This window comes from Opisthocomus hoazin, chromosome 9 (genome assembly GCF_030867145.1).
Source record: "Opisthocomus hoazin isolate bOpiHoa1 chromosome 9, bOpiHoa1.hap1, whole genome shotgun sequence".
NCBI classification, from domain to species: Eukaryota; Metazoa; Chordata; class Aves; order Opisthocomiformes; family Opisthocomidae; genus Opisthocomus; species Opisthocomus hoazin.
In genome coordinates, this window is record NC_134422.1 from 37912830 (window position 1) to 37935346 (window position 22517).

The 22517-nt window shown below is 49.5% G+C and overlaps 1 protein-coding gene across 4 annotated transcripts in view; it reads right to left on the minus strand.

Moving 5' to 3' along the window:
• Positions 1-1149: 1149 nt before the first annotated feature.
• Positions 1150-22517, minus strand: part of ADARB1 (adenosine deaminase RNA specific B1) — an 88581-nt gene continuing 67213 nt past the window's right edge. The window contains exons 9-12 of one of the 4 annotated variants that reach the window (XR_012765026.1): positions 15741-15922; positions 7420-7598; positions 5440-6700; positions 1150-3723 (exon numbers count right to left, since the gene is read on the minus strand). Coding sequence is in view for 2 of the 4 variants with exons in the window: in XM_075430471.1 (XP_075286586.1) it covers positions 6524-6700; positions 7420-7598; positions 15741-15922 (538 nt within the window). In the remaining 2 variants the exon portion in view is untranslated. Of the gene's footprint in view, positions 6701-7419; positions 7599-15740; positions 15923-22517 lie in introns of all 4 variants that reach the window. The other 3 variants (XR_012765025.1, XM_075430471.1, XM_075430473.1) reach the window with 3 other exon arrangements.

The following is a 22517-nucleotide window of genomic DNA, read 5'->3' on the forward strand; positions in this document are numbered from 1 at the left end:
GTGAGAAGCTTGGCCTTGAGTGGTTGCGGTAAAGATCTCTGCTTGCCCCTGGGTCCCACCTCGCAGAGCAGCACGCACAGCCTCTCCAGGACCTGCCTGCCTGTCTGGTCCCATGGGTGACCGCCCTCGGCTGCTGACCATGGAAGCATCCTCCCACGTGTGCTCAGGGGAGCGAGTTTCTGCGTACCCCTCGCCTCGCCCTTCGTGGTGGGTGCTTCCCCACCGTGCCGCAGCCGGCACTTGGTGGGACACGCGTCCCCTCACAGGAGCTGGGACAGGGGCCGAGGGCCGCCACGGCGGTGTCACTTCAGTGCAGGCTGCTGGAGGGAGAGAGGTGATGGTTTTAGCAACTGAGGTCACCGGGTCTGGGCTGATGTTGCCTCGGGAAGAGCTGGGTCAGCAGCAGCACGGACAGGCTGCACCTCCGTGTCCACACCGCGGCGCGGGGCACGGGTGAGTCACCGCGATTCTGGCCATTGGCAAAGCCTGGAAATCAAATGCAGAGCCCAGTTTTTTGATGAGGCTGCGCTACAGATGAGATAAGGAAGGAGAAAGATTAAAAAATATCCATTAACACATCCTACTGCATCTGCAGGCTGGTGCTTCCCGCAATACGCCGGCGCACAAACAGCTACGGACCCTCTGCCTGCCCCATCGCTTCCCCCGGTCCAGCATCACCCAATTTGTGGCTGTGGCTCCCATCTCGCCCCTGCTCCCAACCAGGAATTGAGCTAATAACCCAGCTGACGAGGAGGACAAATAGTTTGCCGGGACAGCCACCGATAAATGGCGAGCACCAGGCCATTCGGCTTTTGCTGTCCCCCCCTGACCCAGCAGCCAGGCTCAGGGCGTCCAAACGCAGGGGAGGACGCACGCTCGGGGGAGTGTTTGGGCCACGGTCACCTGCGAGGCCGTGCCCTGCCTTCCCCTCCCCTTCTCTCAGCAAAGGCTGCGATCTGGGAGATGGAGCTGGCAGCTTCAGATGGGTGCCCTCAGCTCGCTTCCTCGCCAGCTCTTCAGGGTTGTCACCAAACCCACCATGTTAAGGACGCGCACGGTATTCTCCGACGTCGCACTTGGTTTTTTGCTGCCGCTAGGCGATACCGGAACACAAAAACGATGATGAAACTTAGCAATGATATAGCTCTTTATATTTTCAAATCTCTGTACAAACATGAATTAAACAAAGCAAGGTGGGATGCAAACCAGTCATTGCTCAGGATAACCGACCAAGGGTTGGGCTTCAGCAGCGACACCCGGATGGGAACAAGTGTGCTGGAAGGGAAGCGACAAACCAGAGGTAAAACCAGGTCCCGTCTTCAACGGTGGGCTTACGGATGGAGAAAGTCAGTGCTGAGGACAGTCTCTGAGAGCGTTCTTTAATATCCTTACACCAGGTAGGTAAATCTAATGTATTCACGCTGTCACACAGGAAGACTGGAGAATAATAACTGCTTAGTGCAAATAATACACAGCAATATATATATATATGTATAAATACATATTCACACGCACATTTGATCTTGAATTTGTCTCAGTCGAACCACAACAAAAATGGTATCGGTGTGATAACGACGCAGATACTGAAAACCTAAAAACCACTGCAGTGACCTCGGCTGGGGATCTTTCCCTCCGGAGAACAGCAATCCTTTAAATCGTCCCACCTGCCGAGGCCGGCTGCCCTCGGTACTGACAGCACACGCGGCTCTGAATTCCTCTTTCCTGGAATGACTGAAGGGAACAAAACACATGCAAAGGCCGCTGGCACAGTGAACAGCCCATTTATCAACCGGGAACAGGACAGACCTTGGGCTGCGAAGAGAAACACCGCTCGTTGATGGGATCTGAGGAGAAACCCGGGTCCTGTCTGCTCTCCCCCAGCGCTGGCAGGCTCAGTGTTCCAGCCACAGCTCGTTTTCTGCAGCCGCCGTCAGTTTGCATCCTTCCTACCCCAACCGTTGGACTCAGCGGCAGAACATCGGACCGAGCCACACAGGGCTCTCCGCGGAGCTGCCGGCGGGGCAGGGACCAAGCGCGGGCCACCGCACCCACGGGCGGCAGGGACCTGCCCCAGCCCCGAGCTCAGCAGCCCGGCCAAAACCCACTCGTCGCTCTCAAACCTCACGCCCGTTCGCTCCGGGATGAGCGCCGGCTCCTCTCCGAAGGGGAGCACGCTAAGTGAAAACGCAATCTTTCAAACTCCACTGAAATCACTTGGTATTAGGAAAAAAAAAACCCCCACAAACAAAAAACCAAAAACCACACGGCGATTCTGAGACAGGAAAATGATATATTCTATATTTTATTTCTGTGGGTTCTTAGGTTTTAAATAACATTAGACATTTTTGTTCTGACTCTATACTGGAATTGCAGCTCTTCCTTGTCAGTAAACTCGGAGATAATTTTCACAGTGGACATTTTATGATGATAAAACCACAAACCATTCAAAGCCCAGCTTCTCTGCAAGCGGGAGCCACCCAAGCATTAAAGCCTGATTTAAGCAATGGCAATAATAATCGTCGCTATTTAGAAAACCATTGATATTAAAAAAAAAAAAAATAAATAAATCATCTCAATTCTGTGGTGACCACAACCGCGCAATTCTTAGACTGGATTCGCAGTTCCCGGTTATTGGGAATTGGTTATTTTTCTGTTATTTTTCAAAAAGACAGCTTGCTCTCAAAAGGCAGCACCACTCTCCCCCGAGGCGCACGCCCTGCCCCGTGCCACCGCCGGCTCTGCTTCGTGCCCGTTTTCACCGAGAGAGCGGGATGAGATTGATTTGGACATCGCAGAACCGGACTGGTGAAGCGCAACACCAGCTCCGAGCTCCTCAGCCTTTCAGCTGCAAGTTGTTTTAAACTTTGAGGACGTACAGAGTGTAAAAGCGCACAAAAACCTTCTACTCCCGCGTTTCCTACGCGGCAACCAGCCCCGAAAAGATGCCTCCCCGCTGAGGAGCGGACCAAACCCGCCAGCCGCACAGGGACCCCGCTGCCGCACGCAGCCTCACGGTTACCATCGCCACAGCGACGCGCGGAGCTGCGTGGGCACCCGCGCCGCTGGCCCGGAGCAGTTGCTAACGAGCTCCTACGGACGATACGCTGCACGCACGGGCGGTGAGAAATAAGCTATAGCTGTTACCAGCTCCTGAGTACAGCCGTAACGGGCATTTCAAGTGTTAAAACTTTTGGCCCAGATTTCCTTCAAACGATCCCGCAGAACATATATATTTCAAACATCTATATTTAAAATTATCTCTTTTACTAACCTACAAACTTTATTACAGCCAGGCTGTCGTCTGGAGGAAAAACACCTTAAGTTAGATTTCAAGTATTCATCAACACTGAAGTTGTCGCTCTTGAAAGTCCTTTGAAGATCCTGAGACAAAACACTCCTAATCCGATCAAAAACGGGGAAAAATCCACCCCAGCGTCACAAGCACCGCAGCGGCTCCCAGAGCAGCCCCGCCAGCCCCTGCGCGGGCCGGCTCCCACCCCCCAGCCCAGGCCTTGCGGAGCAGACAGCTCAGCACCCCGGCTCCCAGCAGAAGGGGCAGGCGCAGCCTTCGGCGCCCGCCCGAAGCCGAGCCGTCTCCTCTTTTTCCACTCGCTCGAAATTCTGTACCTCGCTCTCCGCTCTCGCTCGGCGACGGCGGTTTGCGAGGAACACAGGAGCAGCGGCAACCACAGCTCTGCCTCCCGACGTCTTGCCACGTATTCACTGCACAAAAAAGAAGGAACGAGCAAGTGAAGGAAGCCAAGCAGCCTTTTATTGACTCCCAGAAGACGGGTTGCGTACAACCCTGCAAAACTTCTTCCTTTTTAAAATCCCGGAATGATAAACAAGAGAACTCACTCCTCATAAATAACCCCACACCATTCCTTCATCGAAAGGTTTTGGCATGGAACGTGTTTCCCTTACAGTTTAATTTTATGCGTTCATTCGAACAGCTTAAAAAACTATGTCTATAATAATACTTAAATATATTGCTCGTATCTGCGACTTCATAAAAAAAAAAAATAGTTTGAGCTAATACTTTCCTGGTCATCAAAAAAATCCAGAAAGACACCAACTTTTGAACGAGCACTTCAGAAAGATGGGTAAAAATAATTTGCTGGAAATTCTCAACAGACTTCATTTCTCAACAGACCGAGCCCCTTAAAAATGTGCATTTCACCTAACAGCAGCCATGATCTCAAGAAGACGCAGGGCACAAGCAGCTTTCCCTCGACCCTGCAGAAACGCACGCAGGTGTCCAGCTACGGCCACCGCAGAGTTTCTGCAGTGCCAATGAAAGGTTGATCGGCGAAGGCTGAGCTCAAGGGCCGGTGCCCGAGCGCTCATGAAATCCCACCGCAGACCGTGAAATTCCTTCTAGTTTCAGAGCAGGTCAGGCTAAGCCTCAGCCGGCTGGCAGAGGCGGTGGGAGCACGCTGGGTTCTCACGAGGAGCGGACAGGACGGCCCCCAGCGAAGCCGAGTTAACGCAGCCCGTCCATTGCCACGGGCGACATTCGTTCCTCCGGCATCAGGAAGGGCAGTAACCTCTGGGAGCAGCACGGTCTTCTCCGCGGGGATCACCAGGCCACAGAATCGCTCGCCTTCCCACGGCGGTGCTCGCTGTTCTCCGTAGCACTGCCATGCCCGCACTGTTTGCACCTCCGTGCAAAGACACCAACCCAGAAGCTTCACCTGATGCGCAAGAGAATTTCAAGCTCGACCATGTTTTGGAGTTGAAAACGGGCTCCTACCCGAGCAAAAACGAAGCAGCGCATCTCCTTGGCATTCACGACTGGCCAGAAGTGTTTTTCCATCAACATCTCCGGCACCCCACGTATTCGCTAAGCCCCCAGAGGTGCTGGGGCTGAGGTACGGTACCTCCAGCCACAGCGTCATGATGCACGGGCTCTGGCCGTGAAGCTGGCTGGAGGGACCCACGCTCCGCTCCACGGCCTCCGCAGGCGCGCCGGCACGGCTCTGAACTCCATCTCCGACCCAATGTGGGCCTGAAAGCAACACTTGACTTCGAAGCACGGACCAGCCCGCTGCTCTGATGTGCCGAGTCGGTTCTGCTAGGTGAACTCCCACGCCGCGAAGCATCGCCTTCACCGTCTGCAGAGGGAACACGGAGGAGCTCTGCGATGCTCTTGGGAAAGCATGGGTGATTCCTGGATGGGCACGAGCCGAGGGATGCGCCTGGAGACATGCCACGCGAGCAGAGAAGCGATACCGGGCAGCGCCTCATCCTCCCTAAACTTCACGTACTAAGAAGCGTTGTTAAAAATGCCTTCTATACACCAGTTAATCGAACTGATCTCACAATATTTCCCTTCTATCTTACATTTTTACATAAAGCAGAAGCGTCTACACCTTTAGGAAAAAACACCTTTCTAAGTAACCGTCAAAGCAAACGGAAGCACGTTGGAGAGCCACTTACCTAACGAGCTTGACGAAGCCCGTCCCCCGTGTAAAGCCAAAAGGCAGTGGAATCTCAGAGACACAACAGCTGGGGTGAAAGCAAAGAGAACTCACAGGAAAGAAGTTTTAACTACTTTTTTGTCCATACAAGAGCTTTTCGTTTCTTCGAGAGGAGAGCAATCCATACCCAGCAAGTGTCTGGTTTTGGCAATTCGGGCTCAGTGCCCTTAAAACGAGCAATCTTTTTTTAAAGTTGTCCTATGACTGTGACAGTTACGATGGTATCCTGACGAGTTCCCGGGATATACAAATCGCCTACTTCTAAACAGGTTTCTGCACATTGTAGACTAAACTTCTTAACTTACAAACAATTATTTTGCTGTTTCCAGTTTACGATGGTAAAAAAAAAAAAAATGAAGACTTCACAATGTGTGTAAATGGGAGGTAAATGTATTTTTAAAAACAGAATAAAAAGCTGCATGTTAAAAACTGGGTCACAGACTAATAAATACATACATCAAAGACATGAAATTTTCAGCAGCTGGTTTCAAAGAGCGAGGGAGTGGGGAAAAACTAGCTGTCCAGACTCCGTTCTGGCTCCGTGGTCTACACGCTAGAAATCTCTGCAGTTCAAAAACAAGTTAACAGAGGAGCAGAATCAGCTTTGTCACCTATTTTGTTTTAAAAAAATTGAGCTACTTTCTAAAAGTGTGGTGTAAAACCTAGAGAAACTTCCATTTCTTCATGCACTTGATGACGTTGAATTAAAAAAAGAAATTATTTTAACCCAGAAAAAATGAGTCATTGTATCCCGTAAGGGCAGCCTTACTGAAAGTTCTCTACAGTAAAAGTATTTCTAGAAATACACCAGAAATTACTTTCCCATAACAAAATATACAATTATGTGTCAGATCCTCATTGAGTTTCAACACTTAGGCAAAACATAAACAGTTGGTATGAAGTTTCAAGAAAACAAAGGGGAAAAAACCCAACTCCAAACGGTAAGAAGATGTTTTGACAGCTGTGGAGATGCCAGAAAGCGACGCCGGACACCAGGAATTTCCAGAACACCCCCCTTTCCGAAGCGACGTGCAGTCTGGGCATTAGACCGTGAGAGAGAACTGATCCTGCTCGATGGGCTTCTCCACCCAGGCTCCAAGTCCCGCCTTCAGGAACGCTTTAAACAAACAGGCTTTGGCAGTCTGATACTCGCTGGCTCCTTGCTTGGTTTCGTGGTACAGGTTAGGCTTGAGGATCTTGGAGCGCAAGCTGGAGGAAAGCTGTGTGGATTGAAGACGAGAAAAGAAGAGAGACGAGAAACTAAGCCCAACAGCTTGCAAGCGGCAGAATTACTGAAACCACTGTTATTAACACGAAGGAACGAGCTACCGAACCAAGTGTCCGGGCAAAGGCAGAGGGGTACGCAGTACCGCTCCTTCGAGCCATCGCGGCTCTGCGCCCAGCTTCACCGCACCCGACGGCAACGCCTGCCTCCGGCAAAGCCAGCCCTGCTGCGGCCCCACGCCGCGGCACCGCCACTCGTGGGACCAGTCCCGCCCCAGCGAGCCTGGATTATCATTTGCCCTCGGTGGGAGAAGAATTCCAGATGCTGAAAAGCCACCGACAGGTAGCTCCTTGCAGCTTTTCCTTCTGAGAGGACACAGCGAAACCTCAGTAGGTTCCACTGCAGTGACGCTGGGATTATCCTTCCGAATAAAGTGAACGGAGAGGGCGAGCTCCAAGGAGACAGCACCCTCTGTTTACTTAGCTGCAAACCCCGGACTATTAGATCCTCGCACACGCTTTGGACCAGACATCATCAAATTAAAGAATAAGCTCAACAAACGCGTTGCTCTTTTCCATCACTACACAGAGCGGCAGCTAACGTCCGAATCGGAACAGGCTCAGAAAGCGGCTTCCGAACACGGAAAGCAGCACGCACAGATATGTCATTCAGAATTAAGAAGCAGCGGAAAATCTAGCGCTCTGGAGGATATACCTTGGCATGAACACGCATCCAGCGGCTGTAGAAAGCATGCTTACACAGGCGAGACGCACGGCCCATTTCGTCTTTGCCGGTTGTGGCGTTGATAACTTCCAGGCTAGTGTCTCCTACCGTCCAGTTCACGCTGAAGTTCGGTGCCTTCCCCGGCTGACGGGCTTCTGCATTGCTGATACCTGAAAGAAAAGCAACTTTTAATGCTGACAGTAAATGCCAACTCTCGATTTTTCTTTTTACTGGGGAGCAAGCGATACAGCAGAGCTACCGAAATCACATCGCTAAGCGGTCTTACAAGCGGATCTTTTATTCCCAGGACATTCTCCTGCAGATTTTTCAGCGACTGGCAGAGATATGGCCAGGCACATCTCATTCTCACCCTGGCTAAAGCGCTCTCTCCTTTTCTCCTTCCCAGCAGGGCAAGCGGGCGTTGCTGGAGCCGTCAGCACCCAGGCTCTGCAGCGGAGGGGGCTGTGGCAAGGGTCCGCGGGGACAGCGACACGAGCGCCTTGCCACATCCAGCTCAGGAGGATCTGGTCTTGCTCGTGGGGCAAACCGATGAACTAATTATTAACCTGCAAATGATTATGAAGCAGGAAAAAAAGTTGCTCTGCTCCTGCACAAGAAACCGCTGCTCTCAGAGCTCGCTCAGTAGCAGGAAGAGCTGAGTGTGGGGAAGAGCAGATACCACAAGGTTTGGACAGCTGTAATTCTCCAATCAACTCCCTTTTGCTCTGCTGTTGTAAAAATTTAGGTGCATGTTGCTTATCTCATTTCAAAAGTGGTGTGAAACTATGAATCATAGAATCATAGAATGGTTTGGGTTGGAAAGGACCTTAAAGATCATCTGGTTTCAACCCCCCTGCCATGAGCAGGGACATCTTACACCAGCCCAGGTTGCTCAGAGCTCCATTCAACCTGGCCTTGAACACTGCCAGGGAGGGGGCAGCCACAGCTTCTCTGGGCAACCTGGGCCAGGGCCTCACCACCCTCATGAAAAAGAATTTCTTCCTAATATCTAATTTAAATCTGCCCTCTTTCAGTACAGAGCCATTCCCCCTTGTCCTATCACTACACACCCTTGTGAAAAGTCCCTCTCCATCCTTCCTGTAGGCCCCTTCAGGCACTGGCAGCTGCTCTAAGGTCATCCCGGAACCTTCTCTTCTCCAGGCTGAACAGCCCCAGCTCCCTCAGCCTGTCCCCGTAGGAGAGGTGCTCCAGCCCTCTGATCATCTTCATGGCCCTCCTCTGGACCTGCTCCAACACATCCATGTCCTTCTTATGTTTGGGGCTCCAGAGCTGGACGCAGGACTGCAGGTGGGGTCTCAGGAGAGCGGAGTAAAGGGGCAGAATCCCCTCCCTCGCCCTGCTGGCCACGCTGCTCTTGATGCAGCCCAGGATACGGTTGGCTTTCTGGGCTGCCAGCGCACATTGCCGGCTCATGTTGAGCTGCTTATCCACCAGTACCCCCAAGGCCTTCTCCTCAGGGCTGCTCTCGAGCCACTCTCTGCCTAGGCTGTACCCTGATCGTGTTTCAACGCACAGTTACAATTCAGCTAAGCACCCTGGACTTCATCTTTGGTCTTCTTCAGAGAGGTCACGCTTACTTAGAAGTGCCTACAATGCGCTTTATCGCTTTCCCTCACAAAAAGGGAGTTGGGTCAGAGCAGCGGTATGAGAGGGCAGGATGCCTTGCAAACCACGGCGTGAAGGTGCCTGCATTGCAGCAGCTGTTGAGTGCGTTTCTTTAAAAGCTGACAATCTATACCCTCCTTCTTACAGACTACGCCGGGGCACGGCGTGACTAGCACAGGCAGCAGCTGAGGGCATCCAAGCCAGACAAGGATCCTCAGGATCCTCTGCAGAAAGCCAAAACGGGCAGACGTCGGAGCCTTGCAGCGGAAATCCGGCGGTGCTTCAGCTGCCTCCCTGCTTTACACGGCCCAGGAATGGTGAACTGCGGGACTCGAGAGAGAACATGGCTCCTTTGGCTCAGATGTTAAATTGTGTGACGCCTCCGAAACGCGGCTGCGTCTCTACTGATGGAGAAGCAAAGCCACCAGAAGCCCATCCCACACGTGAAGAGAGCCCGGCCGTCGGCCCCGGGCAGGGTTTACTCCCCCAAGGCACCCCAACGCTGCAGAGATGCACTGAGTGTCCAACCACCGCAGTACCATGCCCTATTTCAGGTCTACTCTAAGGTCACGCTAGGTCCTACGCTTTACAAAAACTAGTGAGTTTGTGTAAGTTGAACGTGAGCGTTGCAGCAAGATGCGTTTCTGGCTGGTATCTGAAACGTAATAATAACCAAAGTCAACCCAACCTCAGGCTCACTTGGCCCGGGTCTCACAGCACCGAGAGTGTGCCAGACCTACAAGGTCCGAACGACACATTGGAATTCGATTTGCTCACTATAATCAATTGCTTATTTAATAAACAAACAAACATCTTGAAATATCGGTCACATTGAACTTTCTGAAGCTGCTGTATTTTTACGCTTGGTATACGTCAACCTGGTCACTATGACTGATAACCAGTAATTAAGTAAGTAAATAATAAAAAATAACCCTACCACTCCCTATTTTCTTAAAATATAAGATGAAAACATTGAGAATCAGAACAAGTTTCCTGAAAAGCTCTTTTAGGAGAGACATCCAGGAGCTGAAACAGAGCAGAGGTACCTACAGCATCCATAGGATGCCACAGGGCTACACCCACCGACCTGTCAACCGGTGAGCAGGGATGCGGGATCCAGGCACTGACCGCTCCGGGAGCACCTACGGCGATCCCTGCGGAGCAGATACCGTCACGAACGTCACACAAGCGATACTTGAGGAAGAGCCGGCAAGAACAGGGCTTTGTGACGAGAGTCGAGAGAAGTCCTCGCCCCAACGCCTGCGGTCCTTCCGAGCAGCTGGCAGCGAACGCGTGCCCCACGCCTCCCGAAACCCGGAGCTGACCGCGCACCACGCGACGTGTCCTGTGCCGCTGGGGGGCAAATGCAACACGAGGCTTGCGCCGAAACACCTAATAAGTTGGAAGCTTTGGCTGCACCCAAAACGAATCTCGGCGCCGAGGCTCCAAAAGCGTCTAAATTCAGGCTGCTTTTGTGAAGCTGACGTGAAGCAGCCCCACGCTGACAAACCTCTTCATCAAAAATTGGTTTTACCAAAAACTACTGAGGCAAGAGGGCTAAGAAACCGCCACCACACGACACGCCTGTCAGTCGCAATTTTTTCTTTAATTTAATTACATCTACGCTATTACCTTTGCTTTTGCTCCATACACTGCTGAACAAGAACAGTGACCAGATATAGACCGAGTACTGCAAAACACCATTTGGGCCCTGAGCCTGCTCCCGCCCTGTCGGCGACTCACGCCAGCTGTGGCGTCACAAGCACCTATACAAGCAAACCAAATAAAGGTGAGACAGCTGAACTCCAGCATGCTCCACATTTCCACGGCCATTCCTCAGGTTATTTTGATGCCATTAAATAAACAAATGGAAAAACAGAGTCAGAATTTCAAATAAGAGTTAAAAAACCCTGTTCAGCTGCTTAACCATCTGCACGAACCCCAGAGAGATGGCGAAGGAGTCCCTGAGGGTGGGTCACGGGTAGCACGGACAGGAAACCAAGGCCATCTCCAAAGCAAAGCATCTGAGAACACTTTGTGTGGATCACATCTTCCCCCTCAAAATCTGGACACGAACATAGCACAATAAGCTGAAACTAGCAATGGGAGATAAAGCTCGGATAGAAAGTTAAATATTTTATTCTCATTTGAAAACTGATATAACTAAGCTATTTAGAGAACATTGCCCAGTACTTATTGTTGGATATTATTATAATGGGGTATAATAAGCAAAATCAAAGGTCACAGCTCTTTGTGCCAGGGCTTATGCAAATCATAAAGCTTGACAGTTCTTTGAGGACAGAGCTCAAAAAAGCTTCATTAAAAAGGAGATAGCTGAAAAACACCAATGTGAATAGGAGGATAAGGTACCAAGGAAACAGCCCAAAAAAATCACCAAAGGTTCTGCTGAAGGATTTATTTTTGTTAAAAAAAAAAAAAGCGCCAATGTAGATAGCAGTCCGAGGAGTGCTGAGGCACGAACATTTACAATAACCACTCTTGCTGTGGTGGCTGAAGTCTTCCCGTGTATGAAAAATGAATTTATGCTTTGCAAAAAGGGTGGGTGGGTTCCCAGGCCGAAGCCCCTCTTCACAGGCAATATTTCAGAGGAGCCATCTCAAACTGAGGTGCTAGTAAAAATAGGATATGTGTACGAAGTAAGCAAATGTGGGTTACAGTACCCAGACAATATTCCACCGCGTTCAAGGAAGCTAAAGACGAGGCAGCAGGAGCAGCAGCCATGGTCCATAACCTCTCACGCAAACCACACGGGTTCTCCAGGATGAAAGGCGGCCAACGCGACGCCAGTTTTCAAGGGGTTTAGACGCGTGCCAGGGAACCACCAGTCAATAAACACGACATCTGTGCCATGAAGGCTGCAGGAACTACACTACCGCCCTGCTGGGCACAGCTGTAAATACAGCAACGTCTGGAAGGGTTCCACAAAAAACTCAAAGGAAGCAAAGGGAATGTTCGGAATTTTTACTGAAGGATCACGGAACTGAACAGAATCTCATGATGCCACCATACAAACCAGTACTGCGGCTTGATCTTGACTATCAGGTGCTGCTCTGGTCTCGCTAGCTCAAAACCACGCTTGTGAAATGGAAGGGATGATCCCTACGTGGAAGGGTCTCTACGCAAGGAACAACAAAGCAGACGAAGACTTTTCAGCTCCCACAAAATAGGGCTTACGTAGGAATACTGCAGAGGTATAGAAAGCTGAGCACCATAACAAAAGTGCCATGACACAACCGCTTATAGCCTGTATCACACACAGCACTGAGGAGAACCTCATCAAATAAGCAGAAGGGAAATTCCGTCGCAGAAATCTTTACACGTCTTACAGCCCTCCTTACGAAAGGAGGCTGCGGATGGCACAAAGTCTAAAACAGTTCGAAAAACAAAACCAGGAGTTTATGAAAGAAAGATCCATTAAGGATTTCTAAACATGAAGACCCTCAATACCCAACTCTGGATGTCCCTGGTCTGCAGACTACTGCTGCAGCTCTCGGGAGGTATCTGCAGAGGCTTACTGTTTCCTTCTGCTCATCACTGCCTAACTACCTGTGGGAAGAGTAGCGGGCTAGACAGCTCATACCTTAACGTCTTGGTCTTGCCTAAGACATTTCTTACGCTGGTGACAAGATAATCAGCAGATGTGACACTTCTCCACGACATTTCATCCGAGAACCAAAATAAGAAATACCCGTCAGCAGCACCACAAAGAACGGGTCAAAAACACCACCAACATAATTTCTGACAATGCTCTGGTAAAAGGCAGGAAGCTCTGGAGAAACATAAGAAAACATCAACTGACTGGACATCAAAACAGCGAAAACTTTGCCTGTTTAATATTATAATCACAGCTGAGAAAAAAGGCGTTGTCCACAGAAGCAGACACTACTACAGGGTTTGGAGCTCGGCTGAGCAGCCGTCGTGGACAGGAGAGCATGTCGGGGCCCAGCCTGCCGTCTGCTCTGTGGTCATAGCCCCAGCAGATGCCATCAGCCCGGGTCCTCGGGCGTCCGAGCACACCTACCAGCAGCAGGAACCACAAGGACAGATGCCTGATGAAATCTGGTTCACCCTGGCTACCTCCAGTGAAGAAGAGCTTGTGATGAAATTTGGTTCACGCTAGCTGCCTTCAGTGGCAGAGACCTTGTCTTTTATGCTCTCTTCTATCTAATGACTCCTGCTGCCAAGGATTTTCAAGGGCTGAGTCTCTAAAGGGAGTATTTGCTGAGCTCTGCCACCCTAATTCCACCCCAGGTTAATGCCTTCGTGCCCATCTCCCACAGTGGAGAGGAAAGCCTGTGCAGATCACCTGCAGACTCGCACGTTGTTACTGGCTGATTTATACAACCATCACCATTTTATTTGATTGAGAAATCGATCCTTTTTCAGGTTATTCTAGAAGACCACGAGATCTGAACCCATCTTCTGCTCAAGTGAGCTGGCCAGTTCTCCGTGAGAGCTTACGTGCCCTCAGTGCTGCGGTGGTAAAGGCATCCTCAAAGGCTGGGTCCTGCAGCCAAAAGGCTTCCAAGAGGCAGCATGGGGAGGGAGTTTTCTATCAAGCTACGTGTTTCTCTCATCCCCTAGCTGAAAACCAGCTATTCTGATATGCATGTTCACATTTAACTTGCTGTCAAAAGGAGGGATGGGTAGAAAAATCTCCTATGAGGAAAGAAAGATGATGAAAAGACAATTTTTAGCAGTAGGTAACAATAACTCAGTCTGACTTTGACCTAATGCAGTTGTCTCTGCAGACCTAAAACTTGTTTTATGAGAGGAAAAAAAAAGTTTTTACAGTACTTTCTCAGCTAAACGGGTGAGACAGTGGGGAAAGACAGTTATTTCTCTTTCAGTTCATCCCTCTGGTAGAAATGAGTCACCATCACACAGTTGCATGTGTGGTCCCAGGAGGAACACAGAACTGGGGACAGGTTCTTATTTCTGCAGGGCTTATTCAAGCTAAGAACACACCATTGTGTGAACCAAAGGGCAGATGGGTAGCCACACCGATGCCCCAGCTGAACCCAACAGCACGGGTCAGAAGACTAGCTTTCAAGAGTGAACCAGCAGAAGAAAATGAATCAACGCAATTCTCCACCCAACCTCCCAAAGCAGCTTCCCATACATTCTTGAGATGTGTATTTTCATGAAAACCCAACCGCTGAGAACATTTCTGAACTCCCTCTACTGCTCAGCAAGTCCCAGCTGAACTGTTTAAACAGATGGTGCTATTTCATGGCAAACACAAGGTATCAGTATCGCAGAAAGATGACTTTTAGGATGACAAGGTACTGTTATATGTTGTGAAAAGGATAACAAAAACTCCTCCCACCCCACTCCAAACCCTCTGTCTTGAAGAACCGATAAAAATTCCCCCAAATCAGGCAGAAACAGTCCATGCATCAGCTACTATGCCCATACAACAATTTAATATTAGGTACTGTGAGTGTTGTAACTGTTACTTATTTGCTAATATCAGGACAAATATGTTAGTTAACATTTTAATGCGTCCTAGTTCAGGAATCCTTATTAATTACCTTGCTTATCTAAAGAAATGCTGGTTGCTCAACAGGCTCTTTCCCCCACTGGCTCCCTAAATCCATTTTAAAAATTCATGTCAAACTTTCAACATGCTTTAAAATACTGAGCTTTTATTTCCTGGAAAATAAACAGACACATGCCAAAAGCCAAGCTCTACAGAACACAGCAATGCACACAAGGAGTGGGAGGGTAAGAGATTTCAGTATTAAAGCTTTCACAGAATTACTGTAACTAGCAGTTTTAGAATTTAAGACTTTCCAGAACGTTCCTTTGAAAGCCGCAGCTCAGTTAGAAGTTACGACCTGTTCATTCAAATACTGCCATTCCTCTTAGCCCCACTAGAGCCTAGGATCAGCGCACAGCCAGAGAACAGTACTTCAATGGTCAACAGCAGCTGCAAAAGACAACCGCTAACTACACCAGCTGACCCTTGTCATATTGCTGTCTGTCAGATATATTTAACGCTCTGTTAAAAATATTCCCAAAGAATGTGCCACCAGGCTCTGAATGCAGCACTTCTGCACTAACCTACAAAGTGGAAATGAAAATACTGTGCTTATCGGGTCATGCAAACAAGTTGGGTGCCATGCTAATGAAAGCCAATGCTGCATCCAACAGAGATTGATGACAAAAAGAAAATACAACCAATGGCAGCTGAGATGTTCTCTCCATCCATTTTTAGCTGGTTATTGATCTAGAAATTGTGAACCCAATGTGTCTATCTTGGCACACTCATTAACGACATGGCCGTTCAACAAATATCTGCAATGGCAAGAGAAGCAACAGTGAGAGCTAACACATTATTTCACGGGTGGGAAGAGGTTTCACCAAGCTGGGGCCTTCAAACTTGCTTCACCTATTGCTAGGACATGCTCCAGACAACAATTATGGGAAACCGCATCCAAAGGTTCATACCCCAGCTCCTTCCACCTTTTAACCCCCGAAGGGTCCTCGCTACGGTATTTCTGACTGAGTATCTATATTACGTTTAGACCATAACTTCTCTGTTGTAATCAGAAAGCAGTTTACTCACAGTACATAACTTGCAAGGTTTTGAGAACTGCAATATCACATTGCTACTGGAACAGACTTAGTTACCGGCACGGCCTTCTCCATTAGATACTTGCCACTAAGTAAAGGTCTGTTGAGTGTATAAAGAGGTGGTAGATCTTCTATCTCTGCTATCCTCTGGTATACGGCTCTGGATAGATGATCCCCATGATATAAACTCCCCAAGATGATGCTAGAGAAGTAAATTGGCTCCACAAAGAGGCTAAGTAAGGCTCCTTGAATACCCAATACGTTCCACCTAAGAGGGAGGGAAAAACAAAACAAAAAAACAAAAAAAACACTTTCTTTTTAATGGAACAAGTAACATCTGCCAGACATAACAGCAGTCAATCACAATGGACCAGACTTTCAACCCTTCCTCTTGACCACCACATGACTATGGTAGCATAGCTGTGACACCTGCCAGAATTTCAGAGATCAGCTTACGGGATGCTCAACGAAATCCTGAGTAAGATGACCTATAGCACCAGGTCTACTGTCAGCACCCACTTCAGGAGAAGACTCCGTAAGTTTACTCCCCTGCTAACAGGTCTGGTGATGCATTTTCCAGCACCCTAATGTCAGAGATGGACAGGATCATTCCATCGGAGAAAGCCAAACTGTGAGATCCTCAGTCAGAAGCAGTAGCTGACGCCTCCAAAAGACACCTAGCAGTGGGCAAACCACCCTTCCCAGAAGGCAAGAAGGATTGTGTCTGCAAGACCTCAGCACTTCATCACCATAAAGAAAAGCTCGTCCTGGACACCCTAGCCAAACTGTCCACATCCTGCTGCCAGAAAAGACATATGTAGCTGCTGGCAATATCCATGGGCAGGGCGAAAACTGAATGTCAAAACTGAAAACATGCAAAGAGTGCATATGCTCTTTGCTCACTTCAGCTGCTTCATAGACTCCAGCCATAAATCCCTGTCTGCACCACGGCGACCTACACTGGATCAGGTCTGGTGGCAGGGACACAGCATGCACAGGGGCAAAACACTGAAGCTTTTTGGTAGGTGCGTTCATTTGATCAAGTTCTGGCTCTCAATCTGTAGGTAACATGCATACCTAGTACCTTTTAGCACCTCCAGGTCCCCTCCAGAGTACGTTGGCTGTCCTTGTCTCCGAGGTACGCTTGCAAACAGCTTGGCACCATTAAAACAGCCTACTTGAGTACAACCGCAACGCCCAAACACAAGCAGCAGGAAAGATTCTTTTGGTGCTTGAATAAAACAGATGAGCAAAAACGGAAGCTCTCGTGCTCACACAGAACGCTTGTCCTTACTGGAGGTCCCATCCTAAACTGGGTCACAAGGTTCCCCTAGGAAAACAGGGAACGCGGATGTTTCGAACAGCGTTTCTTGCACCCTGTGCTGGGGTGGCATGGCTACACATCGTCACCAGGTCAGGCTAGAAACTATACAGCACCACTCCTTCACCGCTGCAAAAACTGAACTACGCATGTTGGCTACGAGACGTGCAAAATGTTTGGGGGGGGGGAAAAAAAAGGGTAAAAGAAAAATTGCAATCTGAGGAAACAATTTCTTTGCGTAGCTTTACTGGGGATGAAAATGGAGGCAACGTGCATTCGCTTACTCACCTGTCATTAAAAAAGCTGGCCCTAATGAGTGAGTAAAAATACTGTGCTAATGAAAAATAAGGCATATTTTACATTGAATAAAGGCATATTTTGAATAACACTGAAAAGGCAATCAACAGCTAAACAGCAGAGTAAAGATATGAAGTGAAAATTATGGCTTCCCAGAGCCTAGATGCCTTTCTAAGGACCTTTCCGTGGCTGGAATTTTGTAAGCACACAGGTGCTTCCAGTGCCGAGCGAATCACAACAGTATTTTCTTGCTATTCGCAGTATTACCTGCATCAAGCATAGAGAAGCATACAGAATCATAGAATGGTCGGGGTTGGAAGGGACCTCTGTGGGTCACCCAGTCCAACCCCCTGCCCAAGCAGGGTCACCCAGAGCAGGCTGCACAGGACCGCGTCCAGGCAGGTCTGGAATATCTCCAGAGAAGGAGACTCCACAACCTCCCTGGGCAGCCTGTGCCAGGGCTCCGTCACCCTCAGAGGGAAGAAGTTCTTCCTCATGTTCAGCTGGAACTTCCTCTGCTTCAGTTTGTGCCCGTTGCCCCTTGTCCTGTTGCTGGGCACCGCTGAGAAGAGTCTGGCCCCGTCCTCCTGACACCCACCCTTGAGATAATTATAAATATTTATAAGGTCCCCTCACAGCCTTCTCTTCTCCAGGCTAAACAAGTCCAGCTCCCTCAGCCTTTCCTCCTAGGAGAGATACTCTAGTCCCCTCATCATCCTCCGCTAGATTGTCTCCAGTAGCTCCTCATCTTTCTTGAAGTGGGGAGCCCAGAACTGGACACCGCTACATACACAGATAACATTAAGGAAGAAACACCTGGAAAGAATTCAAGGCTAAGCACGGCAAACCGGGGTCCTACAATTGTATCTGAAACTGGCAGACACACGAAGCGAGCTTCCTGCAGTGAGGTGCATCACATTTTGCTTTTCTCAAACAGTACTTTTGTGACAGACAGACATTTTTAAAAAGGCCAAAGCATTCCCCTGGCAAGCCCTAGCTCCCGAAATAAAACCTTTGCCAGATCCTTTTCCTTGCTTCAGCCTTTGGTACTCCCAGAGCTTGTGTTTTGCTGCTTCCTCCCACGCTCGGTGACCTTCACTGGCACAGAAAATGAAAGCTGAAGTTTGTCTTGCTCAACTTCTTCCGATCAAAAGGAGGAGCGTGGACACCCGCACAAGCTCCTGCAAGATGAACTGCAGGAACCGCTATTACAGGAGCTACTCGGTGACTGCCCACACGCCTGCTGCTTTGCTGGGCTGGGGGACACCACGTCTACCCCGCGGTACGTGCTCGCCAGCGCCGGGTTTGGGGCAGCTGCCTTGCTGCAAGGAGAAGCTATTCTTCTGTGACAAGGTTTTCAGAGACCTTTCGTACAGCCAAAGCCTCAAGCTCTTGACGTTGATGAGGCAGGGTTGGATGGTGGTTAGGTTTATAAAACTAGCTTTAAATTTCAATTGTTGTAATAAAAGAACACATCTGTAGAAATGGATACTTGTGCCAGAAACTCGCAGTAGCGCAGAGATAAACATGAAACCCAAATGCAGTTCTGTGGATTGTAACAGAGGCAGAAGGCAGGACTGCACAGAGAGTTTCTCGTTGCTCCTTTTTTATACTGTACTTCTTTCCGTCAAGCAGTAATTTCTCACCTCCATTAGCACGTACACTAAAAACAGCCTTTATCGATACAGACTGCTACACCAACACCACGCATCAGTTTTCAAAAGGCCACAGGCACTGCCTCCTGCAAGGGTCGAACTGCCTGGTCCTTCCCGTGTACAAGCACGACTTGTCAGAATGCAAGCCAACAAATGCCATCAATCTAGCACTGACGTTACTGAAACCACAACCTCTCTGGAAGTTAATGGGCCAAACTCTGCATTTCACTACAAACTATGAGGTGTAGAGCAGAAAAAGCAAGATTTATTACAGAAAACGTTATTAAAATCTGTCTTGCCTTTCCAATGAAACAATTACGCAAAGGATTTTTTCTCTGCATTAAAAATAGTATCAGAAAAGGGTTAAGTATCTGAAGCAACTTCAATCTAGTTTACAAACTCCAGCCTTCCAAGGCTCAGAGGTAGCCTGTGACACAAATGAACCTCTCCACACCGCAGCAGAGCGGGCACAGACCCTGCCTGCAGCGCAGGACTCGTTTAGGAGCATTCGATGGCTCGAGAAAGCAGTCACGGAAGACAACTCTCCCATCACCAATTCAGCAGTTTAAATCCCTCCTGCACCAGCTATGGGCAGAACCGCAGAGCTCCCATGTGAAATGCCTGATCTTGGGTCCAGTCTTACTGGGCAGATCAGAGCAGACCGGACCCATGCAGAGTCCCTGCTCACCATGACAGCAGGAGCACGGCACCGCAGGGAGAAGTACGAGCGTGAGCAGAAGGCAGGAACGCTGCATCACATCAGCGGCGATACTGAAACGCCTACGGGAAGGCACACAGACAAGAGGGTTGCTGAAGGGGCAGAGCAGCAGGCAGGGAGACAGCCTCCAGCGTCAACCTGCTCACTGGAACAATCTGAGACGCCTGTCTTAGCCGAGCATGAAACTACCGCCGCTTGTGACGGTATTTTACGTAATCAGAGCGTTCTGGTTTTAAGTTGCTACATGAATTTTCTCTTACAACCTCTATAAAACTCCACAATAAAACTGGTATTTAAAATACAAGCTTTTATATTGAATCAAATCACGAGCCACAGGATTTAGGTCCATCCAGACTGCCGGCACTCACATACAGGTGCCTTGATTTGAGCTGCGGGGTCTCGATCTCGTCACTCAGCAGCCGAGTACGACCACGGTTGTTGGGCTGAACAGCTCCCCATCAACGAGTCGGCCCCCCAGTGCCAGGGGAGCTGGGGCAGCCGGTGCGGATGGGGCTACCTGCAGCCGAACGCCAGCAGCCTGCGATACTCCTTCAGCGTCAGCTCTGCCGTGCGGCGAGCGATGCACAGCGCAAGGAAAAGCGACCTGACGTGACGCCAGAAAGTTCAAACAAAGGCGTACCTGCTCATCCTGAACCGGCTTTTTGCTTCCGAGTCGCCTTTTGTGAGCCAGGGGATAACTCAGAGTCACCAAGCTGCTTGGTTCACTCTCTACCAGGGGCTGACTGAGGCGATGTTTAAGCTCTACCACGTTTGATGAGGCAGCAACGTTTCTAAAGCTCTTCTAGCAATAATGAGAAAAGTATTTAAGCAAGAGGAGCTTGCCAAGCAAAGCCACAGCTCTCCTCTTCCCTCAGACAGGCCAGCCAGCACACCGCAATGGCCCGACACACCGCAGTGGCACCTGGGCTAGGAAGATCAGTGCTCCCATCACTGCACGTATCAGCTACTGCTGCTTTTCTGGGACAAGGAAAAAGAAGTTATAACCCTGTCTGGCTATCTGGCAAACGAGCAGCTCCAAACCGTTAAAAAAAACAAGGAGGATGACAGTCAAGGGACACTGTGATCTGCTGCTGCTATAAAGTCTGAAGCTGCACCCCATCATTTCCCCGGCGCCAAGCCTGACTGAGGAGGACTCTGCCTATCATCACCCTCATCCTCCCCATCCTGCTAATCTCACTGCTTGTGCAGCTCTCCACGAATCAGTGACATGATTCAAGTTGTTTTTTTAAAAAATACCAACCCCTGGCCTCCTATTTTGAAAAGGCAGTTTCCCTAGTCCGGCTTACAGCACAGCCCCAGAAACAACCGCGGGACCACAGCCGAGAAGCAGGGAGATGCAGCGTGCGGGAGGGACACAGCGCCCGGGCAGGGGTGCTGGGAGTCTCCCAAAACGCTTTCTCCATCGGAGAAAACACCACCGAGAGCTCACTCCCGAGCCCAGCTGGAAGTCAGCTTGCCTTTAGAAGGGAAAGAGGCACTGGACAAGCGATACTTTTTCCTGCAGACAAGTCTTACTGATTTCAGCGGGACCACTCGGCTGAGGAAGATGATGCAAGATGGAGCAAGCTGTCTGAGGAGCAACAGCTTACATCTGGTCTGACCAACACAGAACATGTATCCATTTAGTAACCTCCTACTACTCCTCTCTGAACTCCTCGTTATTTCACATATTCATATATTCACTGTTCACTTATGAGGAAGAAGTAACGCATAATTACATGCAGCGCTCTTATTTGGTATCAGGTTTGTTGTTCTGAGCAATTCCCATCAAAGTTGTACCAGCAGATCACCTTTTTAAATGAAGTCGTCTTCTTACGTAAAAACTCTGATTCCCGCTGAGTATTTTTGTTTAGCACGAAAAATTCAGCCATCTGAAAACTTTCAGGTGCGAACCAAAAACCACTTCAACTCAGAAACGCTGCTGAGATGTCTGCCTGGGAGTGTAGCCCGGGGTGCCTCGTCTCCCTGCTTTGCTCTACAGTTTACAGTTTAGCTTAGTCGCAAAAGACTAAATTTTCCCTGCCATTGAGATTTTGCCATGTCCTCCACCTCCTCTGCAAAGCATCCTGTGCTCATGCACCCAGAGAAACGCTCCTTCAAAGCACTGCATCTCACCACCTTTACAGAGCAGACCCTAACGATGGCCCTTGCAGATCTGTGCACGTGAATTCTGTTCAACCCCTGGCTATTCACACAGAGGATACTCTCTGTGTAGTGTTCTCACCTGCGAGGTTTTGTAGACGAGCACCACATTGGGGAAATCTGAATTTCACAGATTTATCACACTCACTGGTTTCCTCATTCTATATTCACCACTTACATCCTGTTACAGAATCACAGAATGTTTGGGGCTGGAAGGGACCTCTGTGGGTCATCTAGTCCAACCCCCCTGCCAAAGCAGGGTCACCTACAGCAGGCTGCACAGGACCTTGTCCAGGCGGGTCTTGAATATCTCCAGAGAAGGAGACTCCACAGCCTCCCTGGGCAGCCTGTGCCAGTGCTCCGTCACCCTCAGAGGGAAGAAGTTCTTCCTCATGTTCAGACGGAACTTCCTGTGCTTCAGTTTGTGCCCGTTGCCTGTTGTCCTGTCGCTGGGCACCACTGAAAAGAGTCTGGCCCCATCCTCCTGACACCCACCCTGCAGATATTTGTAAGCATTTATAAGGTCCCCTCTCAGCCTTCTCTTCTCCAGGCTGAACAAGCCCAGCTCCCTCAGCCTTTCCTCATAGGAGAGATGCTCCAGTCCCCTCACCATCCTCGTAGCCCTCCGCTGGACTCTCTCCAGTAGCTCCTCATCTTTCTTGAACTGGGGAGCCCAGAACTGGACACAGTACTCCAGATGGGGCCTCGC